This window comes from Empidonax traillii, unplaced genomic scaffold (assembly GCF_003031625.1).
Source record: "Empidonax traillii isolate 1590-97213 ecotype Southwest subspecies unplaced genomic scaffold, ASM303162v1 scaffold95:size1152806, whole genome shotgun sequence".
NCBI lineage: Eukaryota > Metazoa > Chordata > Aves > Passeriformes > Tyrannidae > Empidonax > Empidonax traillii.
Window position 1 is genome coordinate 1,037,860 of NW_020955288.1, and position 19,010 is coordinate 1,056,869.

The following is a 19,010-nucleotide window of genomic DNA, read 5'->3' on the forward strand; positions in this document are numbered from 1 at the left end:
CCAAATAAGCACAGTACAAATAAGACACAATAGTTTCATTTTACATGCTGCCACGTACAGTATTATGCAACCAGCCAGTAAAACTTTTCTGCAACAGGAAAACAAAGAAACATTCACTGGGGAAAAAAAAAAAAAAGTGCAAAGCAGCAAAAGAACAATAAAACAGGCATTTTTTTAATGCCTGTTTTATTTTGTTGCCAAAGGCACTCACACATGCAGACAAGCTGACCATGTATGTTCACCCCTCCGCTGGAGAACATTATGCAAGAAGCAGCTTTGCAATCCAGATTTTTACCTGTTGAAGCATTTCTTCTGTAGCATTCAGCTTCAACTGATGCCCCTCAAGACAGATTTCTAAGTCCCGGATTTTCTCTCCTTGAGCTTCCACCTGGTCTGTCAGAACACTCACCTGTAATTTGAGCAGAGAAGCACAATGCTACTGAACTGACTAAATAAGTTTCAATTACCTTATACATATAACATCCATATAGCGTTTTAACAATAAGTTTAATATTCTTGTGCACTACAGCAACCTGCTCTACCAAGATTTTTCAGTCTTACCTCTACTTTGCTTCAACCCCGCCCCCTCTCGTCCCCCCTCCCCCATAATTATTTTGTTTTGATATAAAAAAGAGCATTTCTAGAAGAGATGGAATGCTACCTATAGGTAGCCATTTCATGCAAAAGTCTGAAAAATTAGACAGCAGCAAACAAGAACACATAATGCTGAAAATATTTTATGTGGTTTTGGAGGACACAGTACCATTTCAAGTTCTGTTGGCATTCCACTCCCTAAAACAGATAAATAGGAAAACTGTTTATTCCGAAACCAACCAATTACTTTACTTCTTACAAGAACAAAAAAACACCTTACCTATCAACAAAGCCTTCTGAGTTTTAAAGAATGTAATGAGTAAAAGGCATGTTTTAGCAGTGACAAAGTTTCTATTCCAAGAAAAATTCCCAGGCTTTGGCAAGCCAGAACATGAAAGCAAAAGAAGTGAGATAGAGACATGAATCCCAGGAAAAGAAACAATAAGCAATACTGGTAAAGAACTGTGGGAATGGTGGTATAGACCAGTGTGTAATAAGAAAAGCCCAGCAGCCGAATTCAAAGCTTGCAAAGCAGAAAAAACTACACCCAGAATAACATTGGAAAGACGTGGAAAAAAAACTCGGTGTTAATTCCTGTGTTAAGCAGCACATACTCTCTGAATGTTCATTTTCACTATTTATTTATGTAAAAGCCTTGATTATACTAGAAAAATGTTCTCTCAAACAAACAAAAAAAAAGGAGCCTTAGTTGTTTAAACTCCATTTTGAGGGAAATGAATTAACAAAAACTTATCTATGTTTTCACATCCAACCCTGCAATACTTTTAACTTAAAAAAAAAAGAAAAAACAAAGGTACAGTATATCTAAGTGAAGCTTTTAAGATGTACCCACTATGCAGCATTTCTAAAACCCAGTGAACAACTGAGTTCATTTCAGGGAAGCTGTAAAGGGAGACACTAAATGATCTGTATTTGTTTTACCAACAAACATAATGGCAAACATGCCTGGGAAAGGAACATAGGGAAAAAAAAAGAAATAAACCAAAAAAGACTATTTTTTCCCCTTTTAAAGTAGTTGGCTGCAGCGTAGAGTACAGATGAACTCAGGATGAGAGAAGATAGGAAGGAGTGGGTGGAGGTAGATGGCAGGGGGACACATCCAAGCTGGGGCAGAGAAGAACTCCCTGCAAGGAAGTCCGCTGCTTGTCTGCTTTTTTTGTTGTGCTCTCATTAAAAGAGGGATGTCACACAAAACCCCTCTGTGAGGTCAGAAAACACAAATAAACAAACTGAATCTTCTCCTTCAGCCTGATGCAAGTTCCAGAGAAAGAAAACCAGCTCTGTTTAGAGTGTCAGATTAGGTTCCAACTAGCACTGCAACAGGGAAGCAAAACTCCTTATGTTAAATGTGACCTGCAAAGGAATTCTGTAAAACCTTAGTAGCTTTAAAAGCATGTGTTGACTGTTCCAGTAGTTAGGCTGAGAGGCACATTAGCCACTCTGAGCTCATATTTTCCCGTCTGCTCAGGAGCGCATCTGCCAGACTCTTCAGGGGATCAGTGGGCTGCACAGAGAACATAATCCCAGTTTATGCTATGCTGGCAAGTCCATCTTGCCTTAGGAGGGCCTGCAACACTCAGCCTGTAGATAATATATTTTCTGTAAGTATCTATAAAAGTGAGGCATATTGAACAATCAGCAAAAAAACAAATAGTATAAAGGTTAAACACTTTGTGGGAAAAAACCCAAATCAAAACAAAAAAAATCCCCTCACCCTCCCCATCCCCCCAAAAAATGCCAAGAGGACAACATTAGCTACTTTACACAGGCAGTGAGCTACAAGAAGGTATCCCAGATGCTGTAGCAGTTCCAGCCTTCACTTCAGACTAAACAATGGAAGTAGGTTTCCAGGCGCACTGTTTGACTCAGCCTTGGTGGACAGGAGTAGTGGGCACTGCCTGTGCCCAATACAAAGTGCCTTGTATTGCTGCTCATGCAGCAAGTCTGATTCAAGACTGGAGTGCTTCCAGCCTCATATTCCCAGCTACAGGCCACAGTCATTAGCATAATTCAACATGAGCCATAGAATAGAGGTGCTCTGTTTCCCATTCCTTTCTCATCCTTCATACCAATGGTCGAAACCCAGGAGCCAGGTTTGTACCAGCAGACTTCCTCAGACCAGTGTAACCTCACCATGAGACCTACCTGTGCTCCTCATATTCGACTGCCTAGATAGAGTATGCACAACTGGGGCAAACCAGGTTCTAAACCCAGCTCCATCGTGGCACCTTTGTTGTCGTTGTTGATGTTCATCTACCAGACTGAGGTTTTTGCCTATCTTATTTGCCTGGGGTTTTTGCAATGCTACTGCAGTGCTATGCAGTGGGAAAGGAAAAATGCATAAATATTGACTAAGCCTTTTGATTTTATGGAAGGGTGACTGTAGAAAAAGGCAAGAGAGGGACAATTTCTACACCTGATTTTACTATATTCCTTTTAAGAAAAACTCTAGGCAGGTCTCCAAACAATGTAATAAAAATACCTTCTTTGTGCATTTGGCTTGCTCCATCCTTGGGTACCTATTTGTGCGGATGAAGAAATAGTTACTAAGAATCTGCAGGACATAGACAGGGAAAGCACATACTACGCAGTAGCCTGGAACAATCTTCAGGAATTTGTAAGCACTGGAGACTTGTGGTCATGTTAAATCCACACAAGCTGATATACTTTGAACACTAAGACTCTGCCAAACCTGTTCAAGCCCACCAGCAGCCACGACGATCGACCACTGGGTAGCACGAACCACATCAGAGAAAGACAGATCTATAGAAAGATCACAAGGCTAAACAGACATGTGAGAAACAAAGGAGGGTCTCACAAGCAAAGCCACAGGTGCACTAGGGCAACCCTTTGCTTTGGATTAAACAGCTGGGTTTGGCTTCCTAATTGCTGCTCCAGTTATGAGCCGCTCATGTGTGTGAGTGGACTGTGCAAGACATGAATGCACCGTCTGAAAAGTTGTTTGCTGTTACTAATGGAATCAGGATGTTAGAATTAACAACCAGTTGATTATTAAAAGGTGTTCTCATAAATATCTGTTGTGGTGATGTCTCCCTCAGAAAAGGGGGAATTTGTATCACACACTTAAACCCCTAAATTCCAGCCAGAAGGTGTTTTGTCATTCAGGGTTGTTTTTTCCCCCTAAATTTGGCAATAGTAATTTTAGTTTAATAGTAAAGAAAAAAATCCAACCAAGTCAAAGCTTGTGTCTCACAAAACATTTATTGTTTATTTAACAACAGCAGTGAGACTTCTGCTCAGTAAATGAACACAAGTGTGATCACAGAACAAACAGGCTTAGACATGCTTACAGAAATTGGTGACTGAAACAGCTACCCAACATACTTTGATATAAATATATATGCTTATAATATGTTTTTGCAAATTAGAAGAGAAAGGATAGGTAAAGACCACTTAAAGAATCTACAGCTTCAGTTTTGAAAAGCATGGAATATACAGTTTAGTAATAGCGAAAATATGCAGGGGGGAAAAAAAAGTGTGGTGTTTTTTTTTTAAGTTGTGCAACGTGTTTTCTCCAGAAAGAAAACTTACATGGGACAGAGAATCTGTTTGACAAAGCATTGGTAAACTGAGAAACAGGAAACCTGAAGGAGCTTAGGCATGAATTTTAAAAATGTCTCTTTTTCTCCCCCTTTTATCTCCCCCTTAAGTTTTTTGATGATGTAAACAATTTTGGTACACCATACAAGCAGAAAAAATTGCTGTTCTCTCTACACGACAGTCTTCCAGTTCACTAAAAATGGTGACACACAGAACCTACAAAACTGGTACAGCTGAGCAAACCTAGAATGAGAACCACTATCCCAGCAGTGTCTTGGGACTCCACAGCATTATTTTTCATCTCTTTGTCAGTCTCCCTCCTCTTATTGCTGTTACTCAACCCTACCCCACCATGAAATCAATCAGAAGGATTATACATATTATAAATTAATTCCTGACCAAATATCAGTTACATTTGGTGATCTGTTAACATTTGTATATAGAAAATACTCTTTCACTTCATCTTTTATTCACTGAATAGCAACTCAATAGACAATATTCTTTCTTTAGGACATACCTGCAATATGAGTGACTCTTTATCACCTTCTAATCGTGCCAACCTTTCTTGATAAGTTTCATTATTAGATGAATGATGATTCACCTGTGACTGAGGAAAAAAAGTGTTGTGAGAATTTTGACAGTTTAAGTTTCAAGCAATATTTAATAAAAATTATATATATTAAGTGGGGATTATAATACCAAAAATATGAAAAAAAAAAGCGTCTGTAGACCAAAACTGTTCATTTCATATGCATTAAATGTACCTTTGAACATCTGAATACACCTTTTGTTAGCTGGATTTTAAATACCCCATCATTTGCAGCAATCAAGAATGGAAGAGGAATATGAAAAATACCATCTTATCAAAACAAACCCCCTTTAATTTAAACTATCTGGTCTCGACAGTCTTTTGCCAAAGTCAAGGAATCTTTGTGTTTAAGTGGTCAAAATTGCCATAGGTATTATGTTAATCCTAGAAATTACTGAAAGAAAAGTAGAATTTTTTTTTTTTTAGAAATTAAAAAATTATTTAAATTAACAAATTCTTATTGGGAATTACTCTATCCACATAATCACTTCTGGATTGCTAAATGGCTCCAGGGAGCAAAACCTTCTAAAACATGGCCTGCTTCTAACTATTAGGTCCCATTTCCTATGAATTTTAATACTTCAGATAGAAACACCACAATTAAAAAAAAAAATCTGCAGATTTATTTTAAAAAGTTTAGAAGACTCCCATAGCTTTATCCTCCATACCAAAATATTGTGTAATTGTGGGAATGTTTCCTCAGAGCATCAAAAGTAACCTGAGCCCTCAGAGGCTCATTTCCCAGCTCCATTGCAGGCAATGCATTTCTGCCAGGGAATGTAACACTCTGCCTGGCTTGTCAGCTAACACAAGAATCCAACTTCAATGAGTTCCCTTCAACTGCACTCATCTGCAGCTGACTCCTCATTTATAGTTACTTGCATAATGGCACCAATATAATTATAATCCTCCTCCCCAGCTGTCCTTTCTTTTTCAACTGAACATTTGTGAACAGGATTTTTAAAAAAATTTAGCTATAGACATAGCTTCTTGATCTACAATGAGGTCTACAGGCCCAAATGTAATACAAATGATGAAAATAAACATGGTGCTAATTAATGCAAACCAAGAAATGAAAGTTTTATTCAATCAGAAGAGACTTTTCAAGCCATAAAGTGCTAAACTAGATGGAATCTTTACAAGCTGAGACGAACCAAGCACCCTTGTCTCTGATTAAGTTGAAAGAAACTGAGAGAATTACAAAGACACCAATAAACAGTGCTGAAAGATGGTTCACTGTTCTATCCTAGGACCAATATTCTTGTTTTGCCTACTCCTAAGGTCTTCCAGAAACGGATTACAGAGACTTTCCATTTTCTTTTTAGCTACCCATCATTAGAACATTAATGTCTAATCTGAATCACCAGCTCTTCAACCTACTGGTGCTTATGGTACCGCTATGGATAAAATAAAGGTTCTTCACTTCAGAGTGAAAACACAAGTTTTTCTGCCTTTTCCTCACAGGTTAATTTTTCAAGAACTCTTTTTTTTTTGCTTTCTTTTGGTTCCTTTTCACCAACTATTCCTTGACTTCTTTCGAAATAAAGTGCCTAAAAGGAGACAAAGCACTCCAGCTGAAATTGGCTTCAGTGGAAAAATCTTTTCACAGACAGACCCTTGGGCCATATTTCTTTTCGTATTAACCATACGGTAAAACTCACATTTTTTCAGCCTAGGACCCATAACTTCCAGATCCTTTTTTAATGCTCTTATTTAGCTGCCAACCTGTTCTTCATTCTGTGTTTACTCGCTGTTTCTGCTTAAATGTTTAACTTCAAGCTAGTCTACACTGAATTGCATCCTATTATTTATAATCTTTTCCTATGCATCAGGCTCTTACATTTTAATCATGGCTGCAAGGCCCTTAACTAGAATCACCTATAAATTCCCTAAGTTTTGTCTTTTGTCTCTGTTTAGAGGGTCAACAGGAACATTAAAAACAGGATGTGCAGAGAACCTCACTCCACACTTCACTTATTATTCATTGTCAAAAGAAGAATATGTTAACTCTACTTAAAATACACCTTTGTCACAAGCTTTTGACCAGTTTATAGCAAGTACAGTTAAGATACAAGACCTCAAAGAAATGGCTCTAAATATGCAAATATGAGTGCACAACATACACAAACAGAAGCCTCAGATAAAGTTTTACCATGGCACCTGTAGGGAGATGACCCATGCATTAAAGGAATGGTGACCTCACTCACTCTTTCTCTCCTATTTTAATTTTTTAGAATTTCTGCCCTCACATCTCAGTGTAATTTTTTCAAGCTTTGTCCTGTTATTAAGAAAAACTTCCACCCCTTAAACCCCCCTCCCAGTTTTCATAAAACATGTTTAACTTAGGCCCTCTGTATTGAGTTGGTCAGTCAGTCACTCTGTATGGTCTTAAACTTATTAATTTTTGTGGTATTGTAATGAAAATAAAGATTCTTTATAAGTAAGCAATATGCATTTCTGTATGTCTGCCTAGACAATCCTTTGACCTCAGCTCTACATCCTCAATCATCCTGCCAGACATTCCGCCTGGGCTCTTACTCCACATAAAGAGCAGTCTTATACTTCTACTTAACAATCCAAAATCTTTAGCCTTAGCAGCTGTGTTTCCATTAGGGTGAAGACTTCATTAACTGCCATTAAATGAGTTTTCTCAATGGCGAGGCCACAAGCCTTCCGCAGTATATCTCTAGCTCACACCCAGTAGTTAGGGAGGCTTTCCTGTACCTAGAACACCAAGTATTCAGGGAAGAACAGCACACTGGTAGGCAGGAAAAGTGTCTCCTAATGACAGAACCCAGTCAAGTAGATTTTGCACCCTTTCTCCTGCCATCATGTGCTGTTTTCCTAGGCTATATTGAAGAAATACACCTGTAACCCCCTGTGCAAGCACTCAGCCTTACAGGCACAGTGGATTACATTACTGCCAATGCATTGTTACATAAACAATCTGCTGTGAATGCAAAATGGAGTTCAACATTTTTTATAATGCATAATTAGGAATTAGTTCAACATAGAATCAATAGATATTTTACCACATTCACATTTTCCAAATGTATAGCCTCCCATGATGTCTCCTGCACTGAGTGACAGTGCAATATCACCTGCTGGTAGCCTAACAATAAATACCAATGCAAAGCCCAGTGAATCACCCATGGGAACAGAAAAGAGGGAACAACACTACACCAAAATATCAACCCTGCCCATAAGTCAGTGAGACAGGACTCCGACAAGAACAGGAAAGTATAGTAGACAGAAAAATGACCTGCTAAATAAAAGTGCCTGATTGACACCCAGCAGTTGTTTCAGACTTGGTCATTCTTTGTGGCATGTATAAAGACAAGATAAAACAATATAACATGATCCAAGGCCATCTGTGGATGGTTGGAGTGCATTCGGCAGTTGTGAAAGTCAGCACTGAGAGGAAACTGAGTAAGTGTAGTTACATGTCACACGGATCAGCAGCAACTGAATACAGGGCTTATAACACTAAAGACACAAGGCTATGGATCATTCCAGTTGGTGCAAGAGCTCACAAACAATATATACTGGTCATGTGGTTAAACAAGGTTAAGAGGCTGAATCAACAAGATTTTCTACAAAGCTGTTATTTCAGAAGATGTAGCATTAAAGACCAAAAATTGTTACCTGGCATGACAAATTAAAAGTTAACATTAGTAACAATTATGTTTCTTATAATGAAACTATGAGAGAAACTGCATAAAAGATGTAAAGAAGTTTATGATAATGCATGATAGCAAAGCAAAAGGAAATATATGCTAAGGCAAGGTAGCTGAAAATACGTTGATGGTAGTACCAGTGCAGATGAAAAATCAACTGCATACCATAAATACTTTGCCTACAGGAATCACAGAATCCTCAAGGTTGGAAAAGAGTTTTAGGATCATCAAGTCCAACCAGCAACCAGCACCTCCTCCATTTGTACCACTGAACCATGTCCTCAAGTGCCATATCTACATTCTTTGAACGCTTTCAGGGATGGCATCTCCACCATTCCTCTGGGCAGTCTCTTCCCATATTTTACAATCCTTTATGTGAAGAAATTTTTCCCAATGTCTAATCTAAATCTCCCATGACACAACTTGAGACCATTTCCCCTTGTCCTCTCACTTTTTACCTGGGAGAAGAAACTAATCCTCACGTCACTACACCCTCCTTTCAGGCAGTTGTAAGAGAGCAATAAGGTCTCCCCTAAGCCTCCTTTTCTCCAGGCTAAACAGCCCTAGCTCCCTCAGCTGCTTCTCATAGGACTTACCCTCTAGACACTTCACCAGCTTTGTTGCCCTTCTCTGGACTTGTTCCAGCACCTCAATTCCTTCCTTGTCCCGAGGGGCTCAGAACTGTGCACAGCACTTGAGAGGTGGCCTCACCTATGCTGAGTACAGGGAGACAACCTCTGCCCTGGTCCTGCTAAGACACTCTATTCCTGATCCAAGCCAGTATTCCACTGGCCTTTTGGGCCACCTGGGCACACACACTGGCTCATGTTCAGCCACTGACCACCACCCCCATGTCCTTTGCTGCCAGGCAGCTTTCCAGCCACTCTGCCCTCAGCCTGTAGTGCTGCCTGGGGTTGTTGTAAGCCAGGTGCAGGACTTGGCACTTGGCCTTGCTGACCCTCACACAACCGGTCTCAGCCCATTGATCCAGTCTGTCCAGATCCCTCTACAGAGCCTTCCTACCCTATGAGCAGATCAACACTCCCAATCCAGTTGGTGTTATCTTAAAACTTGCTGAGGGTGCACTCAATGCCCAGGTTGTCCACGAAGATGTCAAATAGGGCTGGAGCCAACACTGATCACAGGGGACCAGCATTCGTGACTGGCCACCATCTGGATGTAACTCCATTCACCACCCACTCTCTGGGTCTAGCTGTCCAGCCAGTTTTTACCCAGTGAAAATTACACCTGACCACAACATGGGAAGCCAGGAGTTGCAAAGCAGTTTCTTGAAGCACCTCCATTATGGTCTCCTTACAGATTTTGGGTATACTTTAATGTGCATCATACTGCAAAAGATATTAACATAAAAAGTTTCCTGAAACAATTCCAAATCAGCTGATTCACCCAGCTCTAGGGAAAAAAAAAAAAAAAAAAAGTTTTTGCATTCCATCATCTGCTTTAGCCTCTTGTTCATTTTTAGTTTCCAAATCTCTCTTTGGAATACACTCCTTTCTTTAATCTGAACACAATATTGGCAGCTGCTGGAAACCTCTGACTGTCTAATTTACATGATCCAGTCATTAAAGAGTCCTTTTCCAAGAAAAGGGCTTAAATTTTCCTTTAGAATATGTGACACAAAAAATCAGACTTTGGAGAATGATTCAATAGGTTTAATTTTAAATGGTGATAATCAGCAAAAGTATAAAAGAATATGGCAAGAAAGGGATGAAATGTTTGATCAGCTCAGCTATCTTAATTTTCAGTAGTTTTCTCAGAGTCTGTTATGAATAGAATGTTATTTTTTCTTGCACATTATTTTAGTAGGAAACAATTCAGAATACAGTTTATTGTCAGAACAGAGCGACAAATGTTGTATGGTGCTTCTCTACAGAGGTTCTGTTGGGAAGCTATTGTAAGGAAACTTCTAGCTGTATCTTGATGGACTACAAAAGACCCTGAAGGCAAGCACATGTGCAAGGTAATAAAGTTCAATACCGGCCAGTTTATGTTTTCCTAATGTGTGTGATGTTTCAGCATAAAGAGTCTCCAACATAGCTAATTTTAACACGAAGCCCACCAACTTCTGAAGTTCATCAGCAAGCTGTTATACAAATTTGTCATGAACACCATGGATCTCATACTGGGCTTTGGAGTGGGGAGGAGCTGGGAAAAGAAACCTGGCAGTCAGTTAAAGTGGTGATTTGTAAGCTTTTTCAACAAGTCACCCGCCTCTTTGAGAAGACAGATTATGTCATAACCCTCCTCTCTTCTTATTCAGTCACATGAATCACCTTCAGTTCAACTGATAATTGAATAGGATGACTGTGGCAACCATAATACTTGCATTAATGGGTAAGATTAGGGATATGCTTCACATATTGCCTTTTGTTATAGTTTAGAAGCTAAAAAAAAGGAGTAGAGCCAGCAGAGTTCAACCAGTCAGCTTTACCACAAACTACCAGCGGCACACAAACAGCAGTATTGCATTTCAACACAAGAAAATGTAGACTACAGACTTCTTCCAGCCTATTTGGAGTTAAAATTTAGAGGACTATGGTCTTTCCATTTCTGTCATACTCTTTTTAGTCAGTAGAATTATGAGTCACAGCAGTATTATGAAGTGATGATTGAACAGCCTACACAGTGAACATTTTTATTTGCTTCTGACTATTGATGCAATACAAATTTAATCTCTTGGCATGTTAGCGCTTCCTCAGATACACACCCATCTGAATATATGTACATTCCCTCAGTCTACCTGAGAGGAGGAGGAGAAGGCTGGCACATGATTTCTGGATCTATAATTCTTGCCTTTCATCTGAAAGTAATTGGTAAATCAACAGCAGGATTTTTTTGCCATTGTTACTTGGTGGCTAATTGAAAGTGGAAGTCACTTGGAAAAAGCTAACAGTGCATAATCTGAAATTAAGCAAAGACAGAGGTAGGTAAATTTTGGTAGTCGTTAAAATAAAGAATTTTGAACAAATATTTTACCTGGATAATTTTTCTGAAAACTAATACCTGTTTTTTTTTTAACTCCAGATAGTCACATCACTTGAAAATATTTTTACAGAAGTCATAAGATTCACCTTCAGTACCTTGAACTTAATGGCTATATCATGGGTTTGATCATTCCACCTCTTGCTAGTACAGGTTATGAATCTTCTCAGAAGAAAGGAAGCCTAAGAACAATGTACACCTATTCAGGTCAACCATCAAGTTTGTGCTGCAAGCACTTCAAAAGGTAAGTCTAAAGGAAGCTACAACAGTTGTCAGATGCCTCCACTTCCAATGAAGGCATCTCTCTTCCCAAATAAGACATCTTACCATTGCACAAAGTTTTCCAGATACTAGAGACCTTCCATTTACTTCCATCCACCCCTGTTCAAATAGCTCAGTTAATCTAAAACATCTTTAGAGAGTCCATAACACTTTTTGTAGTAAATATCAGCATTTATATTAATAATTTGTGGTTATGCCTACATGTCTACATACCAAAATGGGGGTTGTACTGTTTTTATTTGGAATGGTGCATTCCAATTAAGGTCAGAAGGAAAGATAAGAATAAAGCAACAGGATGACATAAAATTGTATGTGAACACTCTAACTTAAAACCCTTGGAAGAAACAAAGAACATTTGCTAAAAATGGCTCACTTTCAGCTTCAGGTAGTGGAGGTATTTCAGCTTTTTTAGTTTGCAACAGAAACTTTGAACACTGACACGTTCACACTTAGACCTTGTGAAAGAACCCAAGTTAGTTATCTGCAAAATGCTTCTCACAAACTGCCCACCAGCTACTTTAGGAGAACTGTGCTGTTGCCCAAGATGTAATGTTAAAAGCATACTGTATATACACAAGGACTTCTCCATATCCTTCCATAAACAGACTGCTAAGAGACACGTCTCCCTTATAATTCCTGTGACCTCCTTATCTGGGTTTTCAGTCTTACTAACAAGGTATCCTCAAATACCTGCACTATATTACAAAGTCTTACAACATGGCATGAAACCAGGGTGGTTCCGTGTGCCTGTGTCAGATATTCAGCTTTTCAGGCAATATAAGCTAACTGGGACAATTCTGAACTTGCCATTAAAGTATCACATCCCATGAAGTCCAGTATAGCTGTTCCCACTGCAGAGTTTTGTCTTTCTGATATTAGGCAAGATATTATCACAGGAAGTTCTTTCTCTTGTGAGAGGTAGTACTACAGTCTTGGAACTTTTATTATTGGCAGAAGGCAGAAAAAAGAAAAGTTGAGAAAAAACAGTAAACAAAGAAAAGCACATGAATTCTGCCTCACATAGAACTGAGACAAGGCTAAATTGTTTCTTTGCTCTGTCCGTCTGCTCTTACATTTTACTGCCCACTCTGTCCGTATCTTTGGCCATTCTTGGCACAGGATTTCCACAGGTCATGTTAACACAGTGAAGTCCAATGGAAAGAACTGAGGTGTGGTGACACCTTAGTTCAATTTGATCTAAATATTGCTTTTTCCCTGCTGCTGTTGCATGGAAACAACAGCAGCTGATGCTACTCTACAGACTGTGTTACAAGATCTCTGCTTAAAACCAGACCTTCCATTCTAAGCATTTGAAGACAGCAGTCGTATCAGTCATTTTGCCTGCCTGGATCCCATGGTTTTTGTATTTGTTTACTGCCCTAATCTAGTCCAGGCAGCAGATACCACACAAGTCTGTCTTAGCCAACCACTGCAACAGCAAAACCAATCCTGGTCTCTGAAGTGATTTCTGCTAATGATGAAATTTGAGCCAGCTCTGGCATACTTCACCAAGGCTTTATGGAAGTCTGCTGCTGTTTAACACCATTTGCTTACTCTGAAAGCAACTCTTACTTTTATTATCAGCCAAAGAGCAACAGTTTATGATTGCAGGAACCGAAATCTTTATATGCTGTAACAGTCAGTGCCAGACATGTGACACTGGAATTCCTGAATGTGAAAATTAAATAAGCAACTTATGTTGTTTCAACTTAAAACAAAACACCCCAAAACAACAACAACAACAACAAAAACACAACCAAAAACCCCAAACCAAACCAACCAAAAAACAAAGCCCAAATATCTATTTCTAAATCACTTGTCAGAGAAATTTAGGAGCAAACTGCGTAAGTTCTCTGGCAACAACGCAAGCTCATTTTCAGTACTCTTCCCTTCCCCCACATGTGCTCACCCCTTTAAAGAACTTGTAAGGAAAAGCAGCAGTATTGATATTCTCTTTTATGTACCTGACATTAAAGGAATTACATGCAACAGCAGCAAGGGTATTATTAATTTCTGTAAAATTCTGTGCTACCTTTGAACACAGTATCCTTTCAGAATACACAGAACCTGACAGCAGTACACCTTATTAGCCTTTTGTTAGCAAATCTCTCTTTACAGTATTGAAATTTACACCAGGAAATTTCAGGCAGGCACACAGTATTCATGACGTCATTTAATTAACAAATTAACATGTGAGCTCAAAATACGCCTTTTTTTATAGGCAATAGCTTTAACTGTACAGAGCACAGGTTAACCTAATAGTATAATGCTACTGACAGCTACTTCCTGTTGCCTCTTCTCCTTCACTATCCCACTCACTTCCCACTTCATTCCCACCCAGATACACTCCAGAAACATAAAAGTTTCCAGAATGTGATGTAAATATTTTGTAAATTAAATTCAAGATTCTCAGGCTTTTATTAAAGATTGACACATCATTAATATTTTATATTTAATTCATGAAACTACCTAAATTAAACTTCCTAATCCTATTTTACATAAGTATTGACCTATATTTTATGTTTTTACAGTCAGTAAAAAAACAGAGTGCATGTGCATATGTATACATCTGTGTATACATATACACATACAAGAATTTGCAAAAAAAGTACACACAGGTTAAAATTGATTTTAAGAGTATAATAAGAACATGTGGTGCTTTCATGACACGCAATTAAATACATACAGTAATTTAAAAGACAGCCTACTGTGAGGGATCTATTCACATCCCATTCATAATTTCTAACACTGAAAAATAAATAATCAGAACATAAAAAAATCTAAAATCCGACAAAAACAAAGTGATTTTTCCAAGATGATGAAACTACTACACAAACCTACTTTGTTTTTATAGGAAGACAAAAACAATCTCATGTAGGTAATTTATGTTCAGGCAGTTCACCACAAAATTAATAGCACCTTTTTTTAAAAAGCATCTTTTTATCACAGTAACATGCACAGAAAAAAAGTACCACCATTTTTACCCGAAACAAAGGCATCCCAAAAAGTCTCATACAGCTACCCCGATGAAGAATCAATTAAGTGAATAAATACTGCAAATAATTTTTCACTTTAAAGCACAACATACTCTCCTTTTTCTGCCATACATTCCCATGCAGGATTTGCTTTGTTGTACTGCAACCTGAGGAAAGCACGAGCACTTGCTAGAATCTGTTGCCATTTGCTCAAAGTTTCATTTTTAAAGACAAAGACAGCTGATTCTCTCCCCCCTCCCTGAGCCTTCTCCTCCTACATCAAGAAATGTCTTTAATTCATTTCTCATGAAGAAACACTATTTTTTGTCTCAGACACTGAATAAGTTTCCTTTCACAAAGCTGAGAATTCTAAGATTTTGCTAATGTGCATTTAGAAAATGAAAACAAAAGCCCAGCAAATCACTTACCCTCCTTAGCCACGTGAAGTGCTTGTAAATATCAATCTCACCATCCATGCTTTGGGCCCATCTCAGCAGTTACATTTCCAGGGTTAAAAAGAAACTTTTAGAAGCAAGCGCACTGCTTTGTTCTACAGGATATAGCTGTGATTTCTTCCCATTTCAACCCTCAACTTCTGAAACCTTCAATGTTTGTTCATATTTTAAGCTAAATCTCCTGCCCCTGTCGCATGGTCTTATCCCAAAGGCTTGTCACAGATGTATATATAACGCACAACTGTATAAACTTCAGACTCTCTCCCAAACATCTGGTTTTTTTAAACAGCAGATCAGTTAGCAACAAGAACAATGCGACTCTAAAAACATCAAAAATATAACTTGCTGAATGATCTTTAAAAAAGAATCTTTCAAGAACAGTATAAATCTGCTAGAACTGTTTGTCTTTAATGTGGAATAAAAAGCTAAAAATTATTAAGCTGTCACTGAGAAACTATTTTCAAGTAATGCTTTCTCTGGTTTTCTGTTTCAAGAGTGGCTGGAACTCATTACCAAAGACCCCTATTTCCTGTCTCTGCTTTACTCCCTGTTTATCGTAACACTACTCAGCCTTCTCAATTTATTTCAGGCACAGACTAAACCTAAAAATAAGTTCTGCTCTTTGAATTACTTGCCTGTCCTCTCAAAAGACATTATAAAAGAGGAGGAATTCAAGGACGATCCTGTGAATAAGTTAATGATCCCATAAATACTGCTACTGCCAAAGAGGCAATTTTCCATCTTAATAGAAGATGATGATACCCTTCCAAGATATTTGCCTGTTCCTGCTGCAGCTGAAATCTCATAGCATGGCAACTTTTCAAACTTGCAACACCAAGATAAATGCATATGCAACACAATGCTCTAGCAAGAAGGGAAGTTTAAAAGTGTTGCCTGTTACTGAGGTGTCCTCTAGTGCCTCCACAGAGTAGTTATTCATAACTCATAATTTTTTCCCAATAAACTCCAGTTTTCAATGTTGTATCTCCCCCTACTTAAAAGTGGCTTTGGACTTAAACTGGGAAACTGATTGTTACACACACACAAGGACAACTGCTTGGGCAATTAAGCCTATTAAGACCTAAACACAGCTGTCTCCATGGAATTTTTGTGATGATCTCAGAACATTTAGTTATCTCCTAATTTTCTTCAGATTCTACAGCCAAACTTGCTCCTGCATTTAAGGAGCAGCAAAAGTGCAGTTTGGAAGAGGCCGTTCAAATCAGCCCATGACACTAATGATATATACGAAGGACTCGAAGTCTGAAGCTGTATAATACCCTGAAAAGCTGTTCTTACTGGGACCTGCCTCATTTAGGCATCTACTGACATTCCAAGTTGGGGAAGTCACAGACATGTGATGAAGTTTCTGCAAGGGATGTGTTTTTTTATTCTTTCAGCCATTCTTGATCCTTTTGACCTAATGGAGCTCTTTGAAGAACTTTCCATAACACAAAGAGGGAAGAATATAAACCTAGGCTTTTGGTTTTCTTCATGTGTTTATTACCTGCTCTTACTTAAAGTCACATGACAAAGAAAACATTACAATTTTTAGAAAGGTAGCGTTAAGAGTCTTCTAAAGCTGCTAGGATATCTAAAATCACCAGTAAATGCGACAAGATAAAAGAACTGTCAGTTCCCAAAAGCAAACCATGCTACAAGACAGATCAGAAGGGGTCCTGGCTTGCTGTGTGCATAGAATGTGGTTGTTTTTATCCTGTCTTAAAGTTGATGAGAGCAATTATTTTTTGAATAGTTTACACTGTCTGGCAAAGGTCTCAGTACACTGTCAATTCTAACTTTTAAAAGAAAAATTAGAAATTAATACTTAATATAGCACACTTCTCTATGCACTACAGTCTCTGTCATGGCTGACAAACTGAAGATTGAACAGGGGTTCTCTTGACATTAAATAATGAATTCCCAACAGCTTAAGGCCTTTTTTTTCCCCCCTGAAACCTTGTTATCTAATGATGGTGAACAGCAAATACATCAAACTTTACCTCTTAGTATTGTGTATATCATAGCACCACCACTACAGTGCTTCAAAAATTCCACATTTCATCTTTTTCAAAACATGGGGTCTAAGACTCATTTCAGGGAAGAAGCAAACACCTTTCTTAAAACACTCCACCACACATTATCAGCTAATGATTTTGTTTTTCATATTAAAAACTACATAAAAACTATATTACTCCACTTACTAATGCCTCAGTGTACCATGTACAGTTAGGTTTGGATCCATTTCTCTTTTAAAAGCATTAAAAATGACAAACATACCTTATTTCTACCTTGTCGTTTCTGCTGGATTTCATGCAAAGGACTCTTGATTTCTGCTAGTCATTCTTCCTGATTAAAAGGTAAGTGTCTGAATTTTCTGCATCTTATCAGCCATGAATGTTGACAGCATACATTCCAGACAGTCACATGCTCACTCTGAGCCTGTCACCTGCGTGCTGAACTTTATATCCTGCTTGAGCTTTGGCCTGAAAGTTTCAGATACCAACCGAATGCAAATCAAATGCCCCAGATTTGCTTAAAATGCTTTCCCATTTAATTGTAAAAGCAGGTTACTTTCTCAGAGCAATGTGGAAAAAAAGGAAAATATGCTGAAACATGAGGATTGCTTCATCTGGTTACCACTGTCTGTTTTTCTTATTTTCAGGAAATCCATGTCTGTGTGCAGTTCTTAACTGAGCACCAACTTCTGGAGAGTTAAAAATCAAGCAAGCAAAAATGCCACACTACTACTGAAGAACCACCACCTTCAAGTGTTACTCCTTCAGGGAGTGATCCAGCTATTGCTCCCTTCCCCAACAAATTGTTTATTTTTCTTAGTGTTGTCTCTAATACAAATGCATTTTGGAGCAATAAAATGTTTAAAGTTAACAACGTTTATATACTCTACAAGCTGTATGAAAACCCATTAGGATTTCTTTGCCAATTCTCTACTTCCATAGAAAACTGCTGACTCCTGCCAGTGTTGATGAAAATAAAATCTCCATTTGCAGTACACCAAAGGTGTTAGTCACAAGAAGGTCTGCTGATACACAACCCATGAAAACACCCAGCTAAATGACCCAATACTCTGTCAGCATGTCAAATACTTCAAATGAGATTTTAAATATTTCAAATAGTAAATAAACATGCTGCAAGAGCTTTGAAACTGAAAGTAACAGAATGCTTTAAACATTCAGTTGTGCTTCTCATGTCCCTCCATTCCAGGCCTACGAAGAGGGAAGAAAACATCAACAAATCCTCCTAGAACTGCAGAGGAAAAGGCAGTCTGACTGTCTAGTGTAATTCCTTCTTCCACCAACACTGAGCTGAGAAACCAGAGAGTTGCTCTGTTCCTCTCTCTTCCACCCAACTGTGTCTCAGTGAAGATTTTAAAACTGTATTTATTATGGCTATTTTAGTAATTTTACTTTTTATTCAGTTAAGTTTGTGACAAAATACATGTTTTTGTGATCTTTCAGAGCACCACAAATGTACAGGGTCAATAGAGCCATTAAATTGCCTGGAAAATGAGAGGACAAAGGAATAGTAATCAGAGTTCTTCAGCCTCCAACAGGTCCAAGACCCTGGACCATAGCACCTGTCTGCCTTTTCAGCAGTAACTTACTGCTGAAGTTTTTGGTTTCAAAACCCATCAGCCTGTGAAAACACTAAAAGAACACACACTCGGCCTTTTAGGCCAAGAAATGAAATGACCAGCTATGAATCTTCCCAGCCTCATCAGGGGAGTCCAGAGGAGGATGGACATGAAACAAAAATTTCCCCATTCCCAAGAGTTAGTATCAATTTTTTCCTACATGTTTTTTCAGTCCTAGTGTTTTGGCTGGTTTGGAAA

The 19,010-nt window shown here is 38.4% G+C and overlaps 1 protein-coding gene across 1 annotated transcript in view; it reads right to left on the bottom strand.

The window, feature by feature from the left end:
- Nucleotides 1-19,010, bottom strand: part of PPFIBP2 (PPFIA binding protein 2) — a 101,355-nt gene that overhangs the window by 43,801 nt on the left and 38,544 nt on the right. Inside the window, exons 4-5 of the mRNA XM_027881815.1 lie at nucleotides 4,694-4,783; nucleotides 296-409 (exon numbers count right to left, since the gene is read on the bottom strand). Coding sequence (XP_027737616.1) covers nucleotides 296-409; nucleotides 4,694-4,783 — 204 coding nt within the window. The remainder of the gene's footprint in view (nucleotides 1-295; nucleotides 410-4,693; nucleotides 4,784-19,010) is intronic.